Here is a 22,464-nt window from a genome sequence, read left to right as displayed (position 1 = left end):
AACCAGACCTTAGAAAGTATTAGACCTATCAAGGAATTAGAAGTACAAACTCTGGATGCCTTAGGTGAAATTAAGAAGCCCTTAACTCTGGCAATACAGCATTCACAGCGGGGCAAATGCGTGACATTACTGAAAAATAGCCAAGCTTTGGCTTACCCATGGGAGCACCACACGTCTCCAATTTGTATGTCCAACAGGTTTGCCCCACTCAGCGAGGCACCCACTGAGAAGCTTGCTGAAATAGCTCTGGTTATAGGGGACTCTATTTTGTGACACATGAAATTAGCTAGGCCTTTAGGGACACCAGCAGCAGTAGTTAGCTGTATAACAGGAGCCAAGGTGCCAGACATTGCAGGTAATCTTAAGGTCTTAGGCAAACATAGGTTCTCTAAGATAGTCATTCACATAGGAGCTAACAATATATGCCTTCACCAGTCAGAGATTACTAAAAATAATATTTCAGAGGTATGTCAATTAGTGAAGGCGATGTCCAATGCTGTAATATGCTCTGGTCCCATCCCAGTGCGGTGCGGCGATATAACGTACAGCTGGTTATCATTGCTGAACTGCTGGATGTCCAAATGGTGCTCACATATTCAAAGGCAAGCCTGGCCTGGTGGGATGGTATCCATTCTACCAGGGAGGGCGCTGCTTTCCTTTCCTGTAACATAACCCATAGTGTTATGACAGACCTAGTTAATCTATGACAAGCCATGCAGCAGTCAAAGAGGCTAAACCAATCTGCTGGTCGCTACATGACATCACCCAAGGTTCATCATATTGACACTGTGTCTGTTCCCTGAGCCAAGCAGAAATACAGAAAACAAGCATGTTTTAAGAACCTAATTAGTATTAAAGTAACTGATTCACAGAACACTGCCTGCACCTTTCATCTAAAGCTGGGTTAATAAATAGATCCCCAACATATAAAGCGCTTACGATTAGGGAAAACAGCTCATAGATTTAACAGAAACCTGGATCAAGCCAAATGAGTGCATAGCTTAAAACAAAGCGTTTCTTCTGGCTACAGCTATATACTGACACGGTAGGCATAAACCAGAAAGCTGATTATGATTTCGAGTCATAACCACACCTCCACCCCATCCAACTACTTCTCCATTGCCCTTGATGGATGTTCTCGTGTGGGGGCGTGTTTCGGACACGTGCACACCATCAGGACCAGACTAGGACTTCCAAAAAACTGGACTAGACATTAATTGCTTATTTTTAAATTTTATTATTTACTTATTTTTCTTATTCTGTTCCTTATTGACTACATTGTTACTGCTGTGGTGTCTGTTGTCGGTCAGAGGAACAGAATAAGTCTTCTCTCAAGGTTTCTTCCTCATACTCTGTCGTTTTTTCGGCCTTGGCTTGCTTACGGGGGGGGGGGGGGGGGGCTTGGACTTGAACATTTGTAAAGGATCTTTGCGACACCTGTTGTAAAAAGCACTATGTAAATAAATTTAACTTGAGTTTGTGAGTCTAATGTATTTACTAGTTTCAAACTTTAAAAGTGCCCAGTTTCTACCAAATAGACCTTTATTTTTAGTTTTTTTCCAGTAGTGATCAATAAGCCTTTCCAGCTCACATTTCACACAACTATTTGAATGTAGAGAACTGTTCCTTTTCCAGTAGTAAGAACCTCTACAGCTAGATAATCCAGGAAGGAAATGAACTATAATGTGAATAGCTTTGTAGTCATGACATAGCTAAAATATCGAATGTGGCTTTTTCCTAAAAGACTTGGGGCTCGAGCCAGCAGTCAATATGTGTGTAATTCCCCCTCCACATGGTCCTTTGTCTGTTTTTGTTTGGATGCCACACTCCCGCACAGGTGTCCTGTGTTTTCCCCTTTCATTTAGCCGCATCACCTGTGCCTAGTTTCACCCTCTTTATATCTGGTTTAAAACCCATTCCTTTTCACCCATTAATTTCAGTTATTTTGCCTTTTAAATATAAATATATATGTTCGTGTTTGTGCATCTTTGTGTTACACATGAAGTTTTTCACTTTAACTAAAAAATAAAAAAAAAACATTTAAACAAACCTGACTCACACTTACATACTGCCCAGTGCTCGTGATGATGTGATTGTCTAGAACCTCCATGTATATGCCCTATCATTTGTGAATTTCTCATAAGACCTTTTTGGACTTCCTAAGGTAACGTTTGTTACAGCTTCAGGTGTGATGGGAGGTCAGACCCTATGATGTGTTGGACTGTCCACACTACCCTCTTTCTAGTTGTCGTGGTTTTCTTCTCCTGGCATCGCGATTCCCACAGAAAAGCCTTCACGTGTTTGTTTTGGTTTCTGTTCCTAGATACTTGCTTATATCCCCACCTGTAATTATGTTCACCCGTGTCCTGTTAGTCTTCATCAGTTTTGGTTATTTAAGTCCCGTGTTTTGTTTCCAAGGTTGTCGGTTATTTTGGTTTGTGAGGTTGTGTGTCGATTTGGTGCCGCTATCGTAGTTGTTGTCAGTGTTACTTTCGAGTACATTCCTGAGTCTTACCCACTTCTGTGCAGTTAATCAGCCTTTTGTCAGCCTTTTTGTCATTTCTCTGTCAATATATTTTACTTGCCATTTGCTTAATTCATGTTTTGGTTTGGTTTTTGTTAAAATAGATGTGTAGTATGAGCAAAACACTTAGGTAAATGTCCTCCATGTTAGCCTCCCATGTTTAGTTAGTTAGTTAGTTAGTTCTCTTGCTCTCATAAAGACCTCCTGCACTTAGATCTTGCTTCTCCCCTATTCCCTGCTAATCGTTACAGAATAACCGACCTTAAAACAGGGATGCAGCAGGAGGGCCTTGCTGTATTTCAACATGTTTCATCCTCATCAGTTTGGACTTCACTCAATGCTACAAGGCTTCAGTTAATCACTTTGTTTCAACCTACATGTGAAATTGATGATTAGCACCTGTTTGGTATAATTGGTTGATCATACACCTGACTATAATCCTACAAAATCCCTGACTTTGTGCAAGCGTACATGTTAGAATTGATGCTGGTTTGAAGGCAAAGGGTAGTAGCATCAAATATTGATTTGATTTTGATTTTTCTTTTGTTCTCACTTTGCATTTTGTAAGTGATAAAAATAATAATTATTTGTATATTTGAAAGGATTCTTGGTTTACGGCATTTTTTTCACACTTGCCTAAAACTTTTGCACAGTACTGTATATATTAGCTTTTCCAATCACTCTCACTGAGAAGCGGCAGCCAATTTGTACACAGCGGCTTCTCTATCAGAAATCACAGCCCCCTGGGGAACTGCACCGGGGAAGGAGAGGAGGTTGACCAGGACAGAGCGCCAACCATCACTGGACATGAATGCACACTTGCACTCATTTGAGATCAGACCTACTACAGCTGTCATCAGCAAATTTAATGATGACATAAGAGCTGTGTATGGCTGTACAGTTGAGCACAGGAGCGGACTGAGCACACATCCCTGGGGTGCTTCAATGCTGAGAGTCAGTGAGGGGGAGGTGATTCTTCCCATGCTTACAACCTGGCAATGGCCCAACACGGAGTCTAGAATCCAGCTGCAAAGAGAACTATTCAGTCCTAGAGCATGTACCTTCATGTTGGGCTTTGAGGGATTGTGGTGTTGAATGCTGAGCTATAATACACAAACAGCAATCTGACACACGTGTTACTCTTGTAGTGAGGAACGGCAGTCCCCTCTCCCCATCCTCTTGACTGCACTGTCACCTCCAAATAACCTGCCACACCCATGCTGGATGACCAGTTATCAGAACACACACACGGCTCTGCCAGGTCTGAGGTCCAACAACTTATCAGGTCTTCAAATCATATTGGAAAGAGATGTTTTAGGCCACGTGGCCCAACTTTTTTGCTATCCAGCCTAGCATGGTGAACTCGCTGCAGACGTTTTGAACTCTAATTTCAGACTGGTACAGTATTGATTAACCATCATTAATCATTAATAATAATTTCCCTATATGTAAGGCAATGCCCCAGTCGTCAGTAATTCATAAATTTAAGCAAATACCGCTAGACTTTTGTCCAGATCTGAAATGGCCTAGGGCTATGACATCATCAAGTGGAGCTGTACTGTCTGTAGGCAAACTGTAAGGTGCAGATAAATTCTCTAATCTCTAAGTGTTGCTGGTGTTAGTCACACATTTTTCCTTTGAAGTCTGTTATATTCAGCCCTGCCACAATACTCCTCATATAGGCACAAACGCTTTACCGCATAGATGGCTTTTTTCTACTCCCACTGTGGTGTCTGAAGTTTTTTTTATTCTTGGAAAACATTGGTGATTTAGAAACAGCATAAACTCATTGTTTGACGTCTTAGCACTTTTTGTGAAGGCAGATCAGAAATAAATGTAACAATTACAGTCCTACATTGCCAGGTGGTTAGCAAGGTGCAGCAGCCTTGGGGTCCACCCTGGTCTCAGAAGCCGATTGCCACACCCCCAAGCACAAAATCCCTAAACTGGTCTTAAAGTAATGGATGTGGGAAAAGATAACAGATGTGTGATGTGGTTCTCCAAAGACAGGCCAGGAAAATAGCTTGCTAACATTCGTATTATGCTTTCTGCTTCTTTCTGAGGAACCTCTCCAGCAATGTTGATACTTACCCTCCAGAGATCAGTGCTGCCCACGCAAGAGGTTTGTATCAGAATCATAAGTGAAGGTTTAGTGGTGTAAATAAAAAAAGCTAGAAACATAAAAGCTGAAAGCAATGGCAAATTTTGATCAGAAGAAGGCAAGAATACTTTAAAAAGGCTGTTTGCCCTTGCAATGAAATACCATACATGTCCATTTACCATTCTACAAAACAAAAATAATTTAAAGCATTATTGCATATTTTATTTTAAATGCCCACATGAATGAAGATATGTCTAAATAAAGCATATTAAGCATTTTAATGTAAATCAGAAACTAAAATACTTGAGGGAAATGGCTGATTGGTTTTGGTTTTTCATTGCAAGGGCTCATTTGATAACTCATTTGCTTTAATTTGTCCCAAAGACTTAAGGGGCACATATGTCTGACGCTGCTCGTCTGTGCAGGACATTCAAGTCAGTTTTTGAAAGTGAAAGTAATATAATAAATAATGCATGTAAATAAGTTTTAACATAGCACGTTAAGGTTATACGTTCCTGGCTGTGAAGAGCGTTATTTTCTAATTGCCATTGGAACTCACCTTAATACTGCATCTAGTGTCAACGTTGCATCAACTCATTAGAGATCTACACTTCCAAAAGTGTAGATGATTCTTTTCAACTTCTCAGACACAGTCTGGAAATGACATTCACTGAAATGTTTAGAATTTTATTAGAATATTTACCAATATTACATTCTATATAAACATTTGTAATTACATTTATTAAAATTGTGGTTCACTTAAATTACGCCTGTTTTTTAATGTTAATATGAATATGAAATAAGAACTGTTTGGCAAAAATTAAAGTAAAAAAAAAAAAAAAATCTCAGTTTCTCTTATTGCCCACAGAGAAATGCTGTGATTTGGTTCATAGCTTGACAACAGCAATATTGAGCTTACATTTTTAACTGCAAACATGACATGGGCACTGATAAATATGCTACATTATATAAAATATACATATTTATGGACATTCTTGAAAATGATCACTTTATATCTACCTCAGGCTTCTCTGCCTAAAGAATTTAAATCACATTCAGGCAACTGGCAGAACGACGTACGTTCTCGTTTCCTTTATGTACTTGTCTGCTGAGACTTTGTATCCTTACTTATGTAATGAAGAGACTGAGTCAGGGTAAACAAATCTGAAAGCCTTCGTTTGCAAGTACAAATCTGAACAGACTTCTGAAACTAATGTTGATCTGAGGTCATATGTCCATTTTGGCCTTTAATATCCTAAAAAAAAAACCCCACAGTTATATGGCGAGGGGGAGTGGATGCCAGTTTCAACACTCCACACTCATAAATATGGCGCTTGAAGTATATTTTCAGTTGAAGCCAACGCACAGTGCCTTGCTCTTCACAATGTTGAATTTACAGATGAAGACCCGGGCGTAGGCGGGGTCGGCGTGGTAATGGTAGGCCTTCGTGATGCTGGAGGGAGGCTGAGCTGCCGTGATGAGGGGCTGCCGGAGGAGAGAGGAGGGAGAGGGCGAGAGGTACTGAGATACTCGCGTCACGTAGTCTACCAACCGACTGTACTGCTGCTCAGACAAGCGCTCGCGAGTGCCGTCACCCTGGGGGGGGGGGGGAGACAAAAATGAACTATTAAGAAGAGGAGGTTACCATTACGTGTGCGTGTGTGGGAGAGAGAGAGAGAGGACACAGAAAACATCAGAAAGAAGTTACCTCACTGTCACTGGTGACTCGTTGCTGTTGCAGAGTGAGTGTGAGCTTTTCGGGTTTGTGCGTGTCCTGGCGGCACTGCACCTCTGTGATGGGGAAGGCCTGCTGCTGGGTGTCTTCACACACACTCACGACGAAGAGCACCTCCCCACTGAGGAGCAGACAGCCGGCATGCTCCTGCCCCGAGCTGCTCACCATGCACACGCACAGCGCCATGTGCACCTCCGGACGGCCGAGAGACTGCAGCATCTTCCTACAGTGAACACACGTGCACTCGATAAATAGAGCAAGTACACACACACTCAATCACTGAATGCAAAAATGTCGATTATGATTATTCATCCACAGATTATTCGTGCATCTTTTGAACTAATCTCTATCTTCTACATCTGTAGTGAACTCAGGGAGAATTTTTTAAAAAATCTTACAATCACTTAGTTATACATGAAGGATGGATAAAGACTGAGATGCAGAACGGTTATAGTTTTTTCTTCTATAGTCCTTTTAACTGGCTCCTTTTCTGTTTGACCACAAAGTTTTTATAAAACATTTAATTAGATAACACTGATTGAAGATGCATTCCAAAGAGAACATGCAGCATTCTGGACTATACTAAAAAAAAAAAAAATAATACACTGCTGCATTTATGAACAACATGTTGATGAAATATAAAATTATATATTACTCAAATACGAAGCACCAATTCATATCATGCACATCACAGAAAAGGTTATTTTTCCTGGAGTGGATTAATATTGTGGTTAATATCCCTGGAGCATGAGAGCGAGGCTCCCTGTTAATACAGAACTCAATGCCCTTGCTGAAAATCGAGTTTGGAAGGAGGAGGAGAGAAGTCGTGGAGTCCCCCCTACTCGGTGAAATCAAGATCCTCACCAGCCTGCAACCCATTCAACATTAGGCCCTCCTACAGCGGGAGCAGCTCCTGTGCTTTGAGGCTCTCGCGAAAAAGCAAGCCGAGTAGCACCAAACCCTCTGCCGCAGTCTGCCAGCACGCCAGCTGTGGTCCAGTTCAGCCTCGCCAACAAGAAACCCCTGGACGACGCAGAAGCGTTCGTGGACCTCTTGGAGCGCACGGCAGCTGCCTGTGGCCGTCCGCAGGCGTGCTCTTGGGGGAAGAGTCCCGCTCGGGGCCAAGCAGCTGCCCGCAGCATCGCAGCTGGAGTACGTCACCAAGAACAAGGCCGTCTTGTAGCGGATCGACTGGCTCTTAAATTTCCTCTTGGACTGTTCTCTGTGGAATATGGCAGCGACCATTCTTGGTCTGATGGTACGGGAGCGATTTGTCGATGGTAGTATACCTTTGACCGAGTGAGAGGAATGGATGGTCAGGTGCTACTCTGGAGCCAGGAGTCACCCTGTCACACTTGTAGATTATTAACATTATAGATGTACAGAGTTAGACAAGTTAATGACCCAGCTGTCGGTTTTAGAAAGTCACAGTAAAAAGGTTTTTCCATGCGGCTCACCGTACCATGGCAGGGCTTTTCATGAGCCATTTTATTTGCTGGGCATTCAAGGAGATCTGTGCAGGTGGTATGGATCATGCTGTGAAGGTCAGTTGGTTAACCCCTCAGCTGTTTCCAGACTCTCGCCTTGTGTGGTTGCCCCATTAATTACATGGTGTTTCACATACATTTCAATAACCTTGTCTAGCTGTGAAAGGAGAGTTCAAACTTGACAATGTAATCAATTCTAGAAACGCTGCAGTCCAACTTGGCTAGAAATGTGCTCACTCTGTCAACCATTTTCTCTATGGATATGTCTAAGGGCACAGTGACAGACCAAAGCTTGTTTTGCTTGGTCAAGTTCTGTAAGATGCTTCCAAATTTTAACTTCATTTTACCAATTTTACTTCTTTCTTAGGATTTTTCCTGGTCAAAGACTGGTGATAACTTATTAGTTTCCAGACACCATCCCCTGCTACTATTTGAAAATTTATATTCCATACATTCCATAGATAGATTTTCTGAGAAATACATTCAGTATGATTCAGATGGCAAAGTTCAATTACCACACAAAAACTACATGCACAACAGAACAGGGAATATTAGGACTTAACAACAGCAATCCACATAAAAGTTCAAAAATCATAAAAGATATGGGGGGGGGGGGGTGGAGTTTAAAAACTGGGAAGCTAAACACTGATTCAAAGCAGGCTTATGAATGATGGAATAAACACATTTAAAATACAGGGACTCAAGATACAGGTGAGAAACAGTAGGAGCAGGGAATCAAGATACAGGTGAGAAACAGTGGGGGCAGGAAACACAAACTGGCTGTTGCATGGTGACCAGACAAAACAAAACAGAAAACAAAGCAAACAAAAATAACGAGACACGAGAACATTATGGCACTACCCTTTTCTATTCTGGATCACAGCATGAAAATGTTTACGCTACAAAGCAAGCACCTTTAAGGGATTTCATAATTGGCAGCAATAGGCTACCAGTCTCTGCAGACTCTAACTCAAAGACTCTCCACAGATCCTCTCTAAGAGCCACCTGTGTGTATAATTTGTTCTTTTAGAGATTACTTTTCTGAAAAGAGGAATTTGTGATGATGCATTACTGCTAATCTAATGCAAACACAGTTTCACCTGAGCACCAGGAAACCTTAGTGAAATTTGCTCATTGGTCTCATCCTAATTATTACAGGACTGTAGTTTTGAAATGGTTTATGTCAACATCTACTGTAGTCTGGAATGGACACATAACTAGAATGATGTAGCCCTCAAACCTTTTTCCTTTTAGTTGAATAGTTTTTCTAGTTTGAACTGCAAACCTTTTACCTTCTAGTCAGATAACCTTTTTTGTAATCTGTTGAAGTCATCATTCCCCATCTGTCAGAGAAGATGTGCCATTACGACGCAACAGATTGATCCAGCTTGAGTCTTACCAGACATATTTGAGCTGACTGTTGGGTGCGTCTGCCGATTTCTTCTCCGTAGGAAGATACAGCTGCTTGGGCAGCTGCCACAGGCCAGCACCATGCAGGATACCTGTAGGCACAAGTGTAGACAGACACAATGTTGTATACTGAGCAAACGTGCACAGAATTCACTGCTGAATTCACGACTGATGATAAATGCATACACAAATACAACTTTTACCATATCCTGTCTGTGAGACCAGCTCAGCAGCTCCTCCTATTGGCTTGGTGAAAACTCCCACAATGCCTTTGCCCACTCCAGAGATAATGCCCTTGGCAGTGCTGCCTGCTGTGTAGTGAGCCTCCACGGGCCTTGTAAACGTCTGCATTGGCTGGTCCACAATACCAGCAATCGCTCCTGCACATACCAAAAAGCCACACCCCCGCAATTACACACACAAGCATACACACGTGTCGAAACAAAGACATCAGAAACAAACACACACAGCTGGAGCAGCGTGCAAGTAAACAGGATAATGGTATGATGAAAAGTCAGAGCAACAGCGTGCGCGTGCGCGTTAGCGTGACGGTGAGACTTACCCAGCAGGCTGATTCCCAGACGGGAAAGGCCTTGCCGTAAGCCGTGTCCCAGACTCTCTGGGAGCTGTCTCCTCCATTCCTCCTGCCGCGTGTAATGCTCCTCATCGAGAGACAGCCGGTCCATGTTCCGTGCCAAACTAGTGGCCAAATTAGTGATGGATGTCAGCGTGCCTACAGAGAGAGAGAGAGGCAGATTTGTCCCCATTTACTTTCTGTGCTCAAACCTTCCCTGTGTGATAGCTTATTAGGTTCCACTAAAACGTATCATGCATTAAGACCCTATGCTTTTTAAAAATTTTGTTTCAAATGTTATATATTTTGGCATATGTCTATACACATTTATGCAAAATTCATACATATCAGTTCCATTCCAAAACTTTTCTCTAAAAACTGACAGTAAAATGGTTAAAAAAAGTCTCTAAAAAAGTTTTTGGTTTTTTTTTCCTTCTCCAAGCCTAGTTTGCCAGACCACCATTGACTATAGTCTTTTCATGCAATTTAAAACAGTATGGGATCTAATTTAAATTACATTTAATTTACTTCCTTCAAGGAAATCTCTAGTCCACTTTGTGTTTTAGCAACTGTTACATCCATAGCTAAGAAACGGTATGCATGACGTCAGTTAAATCTCATGTGCAGGTTGTACATAAGAGAGTTTGTCAGGTAATAAGGGTCTACCTGACTGTTAGCCTTGCTACAATACAAGTTGTTTATGTTTATCTGATTTGAAACACGTATCTTCAGTGACAAAATGAGAGCGATCTTTCATATGTACTTGCTGCAAAAAATATGGTGCTAATAGGTGGTAAAGTCCTGCTCAAGAGAACAGAAGATCGGCGCCTTGAAACCTAATGGTAAAACGTGTCGTCAACTAGACAATAATAATCGTAACATCATAACCTGGATGCTTAATAAAAAAAAAATGCTTATCCCTCATCAAAAGCAGTCAGTTGGTCAATCAGTGAGTGAAAATAGCTGTGCTAGGCCAGCCTGCGGGGCAGTCGTGCCAAGCGCTGGCCACGGGGCAGTATAGAGACGGTTTAAAGGGAACGCACTGTGGCGCCTGCCGCTGGTCCGGAGAGGGAGAAAGAGTGGTGGTCTGTAAAATGTTTTACAATGTGTGTTTAAATGTGTTGTTTTAATCGTTGGTTTGGTGTATGTGTACGATTTATGGAGTCGTGACCTTTTCTAGTTTAGTTATTTTACTTTGTGTGTTATTTTACTTTTCCTCGCCCCGTTTTCCCTGTAACCCCATTCCTATTCTGCCTGTTAATAAATGGTGTTCACGAGCAGAAATTATGTCTCTCGAGGCTTCTTCCGCAACGGCACTACAGTATATTTCTTATTTGACAGTTTAACAGATGCTATTTGAAAGACATCCGTGATCAGTACCAATAAAGCCAAAGTTAGCTTTGGTTCATCGTGTTCTACCTTGGACATTTCTCCATTTTCAGAAAAAGGTCATTTGCTTGATGCCGATTTTGTGTGCTAATGATCAATTACTTATTAATGGAAGGCATACAGGAAATCGCCATCATATCAGCAGGTACAAGCGCAGCCCTTGTTTTAAGGGACAAATACCAGATTGTACCATAGACCTTTTTTGAACCATTCAACATTTTTGAAGAAGTGCTCTGCCCGTTTATCTGGTTAGAGCCTGCGCCGCCCAGAATCCCTTCCCCCACGGTAACACTGAGGCACACCGGGCGTGCGAACTACACACTTGGCAAGCTCAAAGAAATTACTAATGCTGTTCATGTTATACACAAGTGCAAATCAATGGATTTCATTTTACTTATAAAAACAAAAAAAAAAATATTCACACTGTCATCCCTTCTGTTACATTTTGCTAGCCACCAGTCCTTTTTGAGGTTGAGTGTGAATGGGATCTAGGTCCAGTTAGGGAGATGATCATTAAAGGGTCCTGCTCTAGAGGAAGACATTCTAGCACCCTCTAGTGTGCAAAAAATGAGTTACTTAAGCGCCCCAACAAAACAATTTCGCTGTTAAATTAGTGTTTAATCTAAAAATCTCATTATTTCTCGAACCCCTTGACAGGTATTGGTCCCACAGCTTGAAAACCCCAGCCATAGACCATGAGTCAAATCTCCTTTTACCTCCGACATGCTTCAATATAGTGAACAATACTCATGTTTAATGAATATGGAAATCACAAAAAAGTATCCACCTGGATTACCATTTTACTAAATGCTGCAAATTTCTATCTATGATTCATTTATTTAAGATCACTGTTATAAAGCGGTAACCAATAGAGGATGGGGTTTTCTTTTTGAAATTCCTCCCATGGGTTCTTCTTTCTGCCCCCTAGGCAGTTTCTCCTTGCCAGTCTCCTTTAGCGTTCTCATGAAGGGTCCAGACCTGGATTCCTATCAAGCTGCTACGAGACACCTGCTGTTAAAAAGCTACCGAAGTGAAAATTGAATTATTACCTGTAAGGTGCTACAAAATTCTTGTTTCCCTTTATTGTACTAATTTAATTCCTTCTTATTTGTATTCATGTATAGTTAAGATAAAGGCAGGTATTAATTGTTTTGAGTTTAATGCTTTAATAAAGTCAGGTTTTTGATGTAGTCTGTGTTCAAAGCAGTGGCAGTTCTGGTATGCAGTGAAACCATGCTCTGGGGGTGACATGATTTGTGTGGTTGTCATCACGGTGTGCAAGAGCTTTTACCCTTTGAAATGTGTCTCACAAAAGAGCTTGTTCCACGCGACACACCACTGACGAAGGCTCCTGGTCCCCGTGTTAGTCCCTCGTATGGCAACCGGAAAAGATCAGCCACTCCATTTCCTATACTGCGTACTAGGCTTGCAGGACTGCCTAGAATCTCCAAGGAGCCCACTACCCAACCTACACACACACACACACACACACACACACACCACCAACCATGCAACACACCAAATACAGACAGTGATAATTAATCTGTCCAGTGACCCACCAAGACACAAATCCTTTCCTTCCTTTTTAAAACAAGGGAGTCCACTATATAACCAAATTCAATAGGGATATGTGTGTGTGTGTGTGTGTGTGTGTGTGTGTGTGTATGTGTAAAAGAGACAGAAGGAAAGCCCCACTCACCTGCTCTGAAGAGGGCCCCTGCAGCGTAATGCATGGTCAGTGCGTGTATAAGTTGGCGTGGGGTAGTGCAAACAGGGCCCCTCTCAAACACCGAGAAGGAGAGTGGTGTGTGGTCAGACGCTATATAGAGCTTAAGAGAGGCATGGATACTGACCAGCAGACTGACCGGCTCAATTAGCAGCCGCTGCAGCCGAACTGGCTGGACAAGCGCCTGCATTGACTGGTATACAGGCAAAGGCAATGTCTGACCAGGCCCTTCTGACCGTCCCTGCTCCCGGGGCGGAGGCTTGGTGGAGATGGGTAGGTAGGTGTGGAAGAGTGTCTTCAGGTAGTATACGAAAGTGTCCTCCAGGTAGATGCGAGCTGGTTTGAGGCAGAAACTAACTTGCTCCAGGCAGTACCTATCGCTGGAGAGTGTGAGACCCACACATAGGAAGCACGCTCGCTGGAACTCCTCCAGAACCTCGGGATTCATCACCGGGTCGATATCGCCCAACCAGCAGCCAGTGCTGGCCCGCTGCTCCTGGCACAGCAGGACAGGGAAGTGGAAGCTGGAGCGGTTGTACAGCTGGTTGTCCACCTGTAAGCTGCCGCACAGCACCTGCACCTGCTGCACAAGAGACGTGGGTGCGGCGCCTGCCGAGGACCTGGGGGGAGGGAGCAGCACCAGGAGCTTCGACAGGGTCAAACGCAACAGCTCCACCGAACCTGCCGGGCTAGTGATGTCGTCACAAAGTGCCACGGACACTTCGCTCAGTAGGACTCGGAAGGACAGCATTTGACCGGGCACCCTGTCAAACCCAAAAAGGCGGACGCACAGACAGAAGACAACAGAAGAAAAAGTGTTTCGTCTCCTTAAAAGTTTAGAAGGCATGGATCATAGCTTTCAGGGTACACGCTTTTTTAATTTTTAAAAAGTGAACTGTCAGGGTGCATTCTATAGTCACAATATACGCAACATGTTTTGGAGAAAAACCAAGCCATGGAGTCAATTTATGGCAAGGCACAGATCAGGTCAAGGATATAGAACAATATCTGAAGCTTTCCAAGGACCACAGTGGCTTCAGCAATTTAGAAAAGGGTAACAGCCCCAAGGAATTACTGTATATAGGCCCCGCATGGACTTGCGTTTAAAGACCCAATCTGTACAACGTGTGCATTATGTACTGAGCTTGTTGAAAGAAGAAAAAAAAAAAAAAAAAAGATGACATCTGAAGATGACAGTACCAAAAACTATACAACGTCCTACTACCCACAAAACCCGGATTACCTGAATTCTTTACTGACCTGAATTTTCCATGACTACTAAATTTCCATTTGGTGTTCTGTTGTTCTTCATTCCACCATTTCCTATCCTTGGAACTCCATATTAAGTCACCAGCTAGCAGCGCTTTTCTGTGTCCTCATAATAACGTGGCACCTGAACCTCCCCTCAGACTGAGCGATGCTGAAACGCTGGTGCTTGCTTTCATTGCCTCGCATCTGTTTTATTGTAATTCTCTTTTTACTGGTATATCTAGAGAAGCCCTTAATATAATACAACTCATTCAAAACCTGGCTGCCACGGGTCCTCCCATCCAGCAGGCATGTGGCGCATATTAGGCCCATCCACTGTCAAACATTAGCTGCCTCCCTGCCATCCCAGGTTAAATACAAAACTAGGACGCCTTATGTGTAAAATCACTAAACGGGCTCACCTCCCTTTATCCCTCTAAACTCTTGCCTTCTTGACACCACTGCTCACACACTTAGATCCTTTGGTGCTGGTCTATCGACAGTCCCTAAGACCAGACTGTCATCTGAAGGAATTCCACTCCACAATACAGCTATTAGTGTTCTTCTCTGTTGTTTCAACCTGCACCTCCTCCCAACACCACCTTTTAATCATTTGGATCACCTTTTTTGGGGTATTGTTGCAGTAATATATTGCGAAGCAACTTTGTGTGAGAAAGGCACTATAATACACTAATCTAATATTATTATCTTTATTATTATTAAAGAAAGAAATGAAATTAAAAGAGAGAAAAGCACTAAAAAGATTGTTGCTGGAGTAGGGGCTGGCTTCCCTAGTGAAAGGACAAGAATCTTCTAGAGCAACAGTTCACAGAGCAGAGGCTGGTGGACAATGCACGTGTGTGCGTGTGTGTGTGTGTGTGTGTGTGTGTGTGTACCTTTGGGCCTGACTAATGTCAGTTCCAGCGCTGCTCTCTGGTGCAAATGTGAGGATGATCGTGCCTCCCTCATGAGTCACTTCAATGTACAGACATCCAAAACTTGGCAGGAACATCACCTATGACATGCGCGCGCACACACACACACACACACACACACACACACACACACACACACACACACACACACACACACACACAGTCCTGGTCAAGCAAAGAATCTGAAACTGAAAAGTCACAATTTTATGTATAATACAGTCTTAATTAGTAAATATTTTGTGGATGTCTGTGCGCACGGTGGTGTGATCTTGTGGTCAGAGCACTAGAGAACCATCGCTGTGGAATAGGGTTGTGTGCGAGTGTGTGGTTATCCTGCATATGTGGTGAGTAACTGTTCTAAATAAGAGCACTAGAGTGCGCTAGATCACTGTGTTATGAGGTGTATACAGAATAGGTGTGTGTATGATCAGTAAGAGCACTAGAGAGCACTATATCACTGTGGGGTGGGGTGTGTCTGGTCAGTAATAGTTATCCTGTCTAAGTGGAGGCACTAAACAGTGTTATATCACTGCCCTAGAGAGCTTTAACTCTCTCGGTGTCTCCTGCTGTCAGACACACCAATATACACAAATACACAAGCCAAGAAATATCTGTGTGTATGTTTTACTTTACGTATCCATGAACACAATAATAAGATACAAATAACAGGAAGTTAACATTTTATTATATCCTTACATGCATGCATTACATGAAGATCCATCCTTAAGAAAAACACAAGGAATGTATACTTATAATCAGAGGGTGTATGTAAAACGTAACAGCCAGCAACGTTCTTTCTGATGCTGATCAGGCTGAAATAGACCTATCCTCTTGTCCTGAGTGAACTCTAAACTCCCTGAGAAAACAAAGCCACCCTGTGCTGTGCAGTCACAACAGCACTGATCCTCACCACCACACGGGTCACAACCTCGAACTTTTCTAACTGAAGCCAGTCACCCTAGCCCAGCACTCCAGACATAAGCAAAAGCATGAGCTTCTGAGAAAGACACACACACACACACACACACACACACACACACACACACTCTCGCACCCCTAAAACAAGGGCAGCTCATACGGATTACCACAAAACTACACCACACATACAATAAACAAAACGATATGTAAATAAGAAGCCTATAATCAACAGGATTTCAAAAGTATGTTATCAACATTGAATTTATTGACTCTTGAAACAGATAATATCTTTCTGTAAATAGATGTTTTCTTCCTTTTTTCTCTGGCTCTGTGGGCTTCCCTATACTTATGGATGCTGAGGGACACCCATTAAGAGACATTTGGTAATCCATTCATAGAACATGCATGTCATTCTAACTACAGTGTACAGTAAATTCCAGGATACAACCACAACTACAGTTGGGGTAAAAAATCTCTAGACATCTGGGGGTGCCACAGTGCAATTAACAAAATGATGATATTCCCAATGCATCTTGATTGATATTACATTTTAATACATTTAAATGTATACTTTCGCTCTTGTTGCTGGAGTTCCCCAAGGTTGTGTTTTGAGGCCTCTGTTGTACTCTCTATACACACACGCACGCGACTGTTTGGCCACACACAGATCCAACCCCATCGCCAAGTGCAGAGAACCTGTTCTTAAGCATCAAAAAGACTAAGGAACTGATTGTGCACTTTAGAAGGAGAAGCAGAAGATGTCACAGCTTGCACCAAAAAACAGGATCTTAGTGGAGAGAGTGAGTAGTTTCTAATACCCTATAACCCTAACCCCAACTCACTCAATCAAGACAGCGTCTGTGTCATCTCTGACTGGGGACGTTCCACGTCTCCTCGGCTCTCCAAAAGTCCTTTTGTTCTATGTATACACAGAGCACCCTGACTAGCAACACCACTGCCTGGTGATTATGGATAGAAAGCCACTATGATCATTTATGTCGCTCTCCATCTGGTGTATGTTAGGCTGTAATGTAGCAGCAGACGTTGAGGAATGCATTTGTCCCATAACAGTTCTGGAGGGATTTTAAATGCTGTATGAATGATAAACTTTATCAAAAATGTCAATCAATACTCAAGTTGATTATTATAGTACTCCCATAGTCTATGGGCCTGCTAGATTCTTGTGACACTGGATCTGTGCATACTAGTGTATAATTCATGATAAAGAAGAAAATGGAATCAGACATGAATGTATTTTGAATGAAAACGGAGCAGCTCTTATGGAAGCATGTAGAGGCCTTTTTCTGAGGTGCTACCATCTTTGTCAGGACACAGTATTAAAAAGGGTTTAGACCACGATTTTTGGGAGGTTAAGAAACAAATATATTTTATAGCATTCTAACCTCGTTTGCTACTTTCATGTGAGACATTTTGTACAATGGCATATGCAAACTTCAAGGATTTTGAAAGAAAAATATTTTGTAAGAAAAACACAGTCTATCCTGGATAAATGCATCTCATCTCATAAGACCCTGTATTTTTTTTATTATATTTATGTTTTATATAAAATTCCTGCCTCATATTTGTTATAAGGCTGTTTAGAGCTACCTATGTATTAACAAACATTTACTGATTGACTTATGTATTTAGTAACAACTAGAAGGTTAACATTTTATTTATGATTAATTTTAACTTTTTATAATTATTTTATTCTTGACCTGCAATTGATACAATTACTAGCTTATTATTATACAGTGACTTATTATTAGTAAAAAACTAGGAACGCTCTAGAAATGTATGGAACTTTATAGCATGTTAGCATTACTTTACTACAATGAATGACCCATTCTAAGTAGTGAGGTGGTTAAGGTACTTGACTTGTAATCAGAAGGTTGCTGGTTCAAGCCCCACCACCACCAAGCTGCCACTGTTGGGCCCCTGAGCAAGACCCTTAACCCTCGATTGCTCCAGTTGCATTGAGTCATAATTGTAAGTCACTTTGGATAAAAAGCATCAGCTGAATGTAGTAACACCTGGGAAATTGAGATTTACTTTATCTAGAAGTATAACTTATGTCCTGACAATGGTGTCCATGAAAGACGGCAAATTAAACACCCTTGTGAGCACTGACAACGTTTTTAAACTTCTTTCCACTGTAATTCCCAAATGGTTCGCCAACTTTCTGACTTCTTTAGTTCCGTGTTTGAGCCCTGATGTAGGATCTGCGTGCCCCGTAATTCGTCCGCCAGTGCCGAGATGCTGAGTCGGTTGGTAACGCTGTACCTGTGTGCCTGGGTTGTTGATGTCAATGGCCTCGGTCCACTCGGAGGTGGCAGAGTTTTTGGGGAGGTCGGGGATGGCGCAGAGCATCAGGGTGGGCAGAGCCTCTCTCTGGCGGCAGTCAGGGAAACTGGAGGAGTGGTGGTACAGCTCGTGGTTCACAGACGACAAAGGCGGCAGTTTCCTGCAGAATACCTCGGTCCTGGCAGGCTCTGCACACAAACACGAGCACAAACACACATTCAACCACGATGTTAGTTATCAACCAAAAAAAAAAAAAACCCCTCAAAAGAAAGTCTTCTGGAAATGACAGATTCAATAAGGTATTTTCAAATCAATACCTCTGATGTTTTCCTTCAGCAGCAGAGCCATAGGACAATGGTTATGAATCAGCATACGGGGACACGCGTCCTCATTCACAGATATGTAGCCAATACCTAAATGTTCTTGATATGTCACAACCAGGGCCCTAAAAACACACACACACACACACACACACACACTTTTCTGGCTGCCATGTGCACCTCAATGCTAAGAACTATAGAAGAGCAGAAGTGAAAAGACGAGCAGACAGATGGGAAGAGAGGCAGGGGCGAGCGACCCACAAGAGCTCGTGGAACAGCAAAGCAGAGAACCAAACAGCAGGCAGGTCAAGAACAACCTGTACCATTAATAATGGACCCACCTGGTGCTGAGAGTGTTGGGGGCACTCTGGTGTACTGGCACGCACACACTCTGCCGGGGGAAGTCTGGCTGCACGGCGACTGGCTGACTCCACATCTCGCCCTCCTGCTTTGGCCCCGCCAGGCAGCTCAACAGAATGTGCTTGTGGGGCAGCAGGGTGTCCAGCTGTGCCACGGGGCCCTCACCCAACACAGTCCAGCACGGCACAGCACAGCTGGAAGGGCCGCCTGCCTCCCCCACGGGGGCCAGGGTGAAGGTGCTGGTGTCAGCAGGGGGTCTGTACAGCTGGGTTTCAGGGGTTGGGGCGTGGGGAGACGAGAGAACCGTAAGACGCCGCGAGAAAAGCCCGCTTGATCGAAGCATATGGCGTGGCTGTGTCGTACCTGGTCAGGAGCAGCGAGGGCATGTTCGGACAGCAGTGCTCTGTAGTGTATGGTGTGGGGCGTGTTGTTCACCATTGTAGTTTTGTCTTCGATCTGCAGAACCTGAATCCCATACCTCACTGTGGAGGACACACAGAACTGGCACAACTAGGGTGGGAGAGAGAGATAGGGGTTGAGGGGATGATGTTGTCACTTGCTGGCAAAACAATTTATTTAACATGGGTGATCTCATCACTAACTGATTCATGTAAATGTATTCCGGTTATCAATGAACTGTCATCTTCAGCACAAGTTAAGCCTAGAGCAACAGAGATTCTTTGTTGTTCTTTTACTTTTATACACACCTTTTGCCTGGGCGGGGCACCGAGGATGATGTCAGCCTCCACGTACCCCTCCTCATCCAGGCTGAGCACTTCTGCTCCGCCCACCTCCTTCCAGCGCGGGGAGGTTAGCTCGTGCAACAGCCGCACGGCCGCTGACTTGTGCACAGTGTTAGTGTGTGGCCAGTAGAGGCCAATCTGAAGAGCTTCCTAACACACAGGAACAGGCAGAGACAGGAGCAAGCTGTGGTCTGGCTGATTATGAACGATCAATAGTCATTAACAGTCAATAAATAAGAGCGACCGAGACGAGTAGCTAGGCTTGTCATCTCGGCACTCTCTGGCTTCTTTCGTCTCTCACTCTCTCCCACATACACACCTCACAAGCTATTTCACATTAACTGATTAGATCCCTGCTATCTAAGCGTTTTGCCACGTTCGCCCCGGGTACACTTGAAGAGTTTATCAGAATTCGAGAGAACATCTACTGTTATAAATCTACTGGCAAGTGCGGAGGACTACCTTAAAGTTGGGGGGTACGATGGTCTTTCCGGCGGGGATCTGCAGGACGATACTCTCGCCCTCGAACAGCCAGAGGTCCCAGTGGGAGCGGTTGGAGAGAAGAGCCCAAGGCAGGAGCTCCACCAGGAGAGTACTTAAACCGGGCCTCCACGCACACAGACGCACCTGCATGGGACTGTCCCACTGGGCGAGCGACTCCACCTCGGCCCTGCGCACAGAGGAACACACACCAGCCAGCATTTGGACGTTTCACCGTGGCGCTGGGGAAGGCCCTTTCGTTTCACTGTGTATCTGTATATAGCTGGAAGGATGACTGAATGACTCCTGTAACAAGAAGCAGGATGCTTTTGGTTTTCATTAATATTGTCAGTGCTTGGATGTGGTTCATATTTTGATATAAACATTTAGTGGGTAATTGGATTTTTCTGGAACAGTTGTACCGTTAGATAGCTAGACGTAATGCAGGCTGAAGGCTTACAAAAGGCTTACAAGTAAAAAAAAAAAAAAAAAAAAAAAAGTTATTTGAAATGTACACGATGGCATATTTGAAATATGACATTTTGACACCCTGCTTCCTATTCAAGCTGGAGTTTTACTTGGGGAGGAGCTACAACTTATGGGACTACTGAAGACATTTATGAGTCTTACCCAATGGAGATCTGCAATGGCCAAAGTTTTTATAAGTAAAGTGTAAAATGACCTTCTGTATTTCACTGAAGATGAAGCCCCCTCACTAAAAGTAGTCCTGGTCACACTGACCTCATGTAATAACAAAATTTAGTCGCAGCCAAGAAGCCTCTTTTAACTGCTGGGTAACGGCATGCACCACTAAAATGAAACATGACGCAGGGTCTTTCTCCTCAACACAGAACTACTGTAAGTAACAACATCTTTTGGAAAAGGCCTATTTAGAATGAAAAACAGCTACCATGAAAATAGGCTTTGACAGCATTCTGTAAATTAAATTAACTGAAGGCTAGTTGGTTCACTTTACCAGCTTAATACCCATCTCACAGGCATAGATTGAAAGTTAATTTGAATCTTTTTTTTTTTTTTTTTTTTTTTTAAACCTGACGTACTAATTTTGTTCAAATCTAAACAAGTACTGGCAATATAAACCTTTTCCAAGCAAAATGAATCCACCTTGAACGATGCTTTATAAACATTCAAACGCATTTTTCCTAACGGTGATCATGAAAATGTGCTTAGCATCTCAAGGATAGTACATTGTCCTTTTGTGAGAAGTGTGTAGCTTGTGTGTGTGAACTGGGGAGAGAGAGAGGAGGAGAGAGAGAGAGAGAGAGAGAAATTGTTCTCTAGGCGATTAGAAATTGTTCTACCAAGTGTTGCATTTATAAATACTTTTTCAAGATGGCTGAGGGTATCAGTGGGTCTTTGTGAATGCGTGTGCATAAGTATGCACACTCAATAAATCATTTCCTTTGAAACACCTTCCTTGGGGTGCATCTGCTGTGCAGATTTTGTGTTAGCCATCCTCCATCCCCTCATCAAGAGTTTCTCACCTTCTTTACATAATAGTAAACTGCCGTTTTTGAAATGAAATAAGAGGTACAAACAGTTTTAGGAAGGACCACTCCCTTCTAGAGCCTTTGCCTTATTGGTTAACAGAGCTGGACCGTGTGGATGATCAGGTTCAGCTACAGAAGGTCTCCTCACTGATTGGTCAACACATTTGAGACTGAAATCAGTTGACCGAATAATAAGGCAAATGGCAAGCTTCCCTGACCAGTCAAGGTTTCTGGAAAAGATTTCTTAAATAGAGAGGAGGACCTGGTCAAAACAGACATTATGATAAAATAAAACCAAAATGTATCTCCCACAAATAAAGCTGTGAGTCAATAGCAAAGTGACAGTTGGCCATTTAGTTTTCAGCATGGTGTCAGCGCTGTGTATCAAAATAAAAAGACATGAAAAGAAACGTAGGCGCCATCTGCTGCTAATTTGCTCTCCTTTTCATACTTTGCCTTCTTTCATTTCCAAGTTCACTATGCACGTTAATAAGCAGTGGACATAACCTCGAACTCTCCCTGAGACAGTCAGGGGCAGCAGAGGGGCTTTTTAGACATGTCAAATGAGGTCACGGACTTGGCAAAGTGCCAAAAATAATGAGTAGATTTTAATTGTTAGATATCAGACTTGAAGATTTTGGAGACAGTTGTATAAGCTGGAACAGCCTTTAAATGTAGCCCTATTTGTCTGTGTTAGAT

At 42.9% G+C, this 22,464-nt stretch overlaps 1 protein-coding gene across 2 annotated transcripts in view; it reads right to left on the bottom strand.

Annotated features, from left to right (window-relative positions):
* Positions 1–5,296: 5,296 nt before the first annotated feature.
* LOC113576062 (vacuolar protein sorting-associated protein 13B) overlaps positions 5,297–22,464 on the bottom strand; it is a 219,085-nt gene continuing 201,917 nt past the window's right edge. For both annotated transcript variants that reach the window (XM_035525874.1, XM_035525873.1), the window contains exons 49-62: positions 20,237–20,444; positions 19,739–19,924; positions 19,395–19,541; positions 19,013–19,296; positions 18,669–18,796; positions 18,331–18,539; positions 15,091–15,209; positions 12,920–13,710; positions 12,512–12,688; positions 9,820–9,990; positions 9,461–9,637; positions 9,247–9,349; positions 6,334–6,583; positions 5,297–6,221 (exon numbers count right to left, since the gene is read on the bottom strand). In XM_035525874.1, coding sequence (XP_035381767.1) covers positions 5,973–6,221; positions 6,334–6,583; positions 9,247–9,349; positions 9,461–9,637; positions 9,820–9,990; positions 12,512–12,688; positions 12,920–13,710; positions 15,091–15,209; positions 18,331–18,539; positions 18,669–18,796; positions 19,013–19,296; positions 19,395–19,541; positions 19,739–19,924; positions 20,237–20,444 — 3,199 coding nt within the window. In that variant the 3' untranslated portion in view covers positions 5,297–5,972. The remainder of the gene's footprint in view (positions 6,222–6,333; positions 6,584–9,246; positions 9,350–9,460; positions 9,638–9,819; positions 9,991–12,511; positions 12,689–12,919; positions 13,711–15,090; positions 15,210–18,330; positions 18,540–18,668; positions 18,797–19,012; positions 19,297–19,394; positions 19,542–19,738; positions 19,925–20,236; positions 20,445–22,464) is intronic.

This window comes from Electrophorus electricus, chromosome 5, assembly GCF_013358815.1.
Source record: "Electrophorus electricus isolate fEleEle1 chromosome 5, fEleEle1.pri, whole genome shotgun sequence".
Lineage (NCBI taxonomy): Eukaryota > Metazoa > Chordata > Actinopteri > Gymnotiformes > Gymnotidae > Electrophorus > Electrophorus electricus.
Note: the sequence above shows the minus strand (reverse complement) of the source record. Positions and strands in the feature narration are given on the sequence as shown.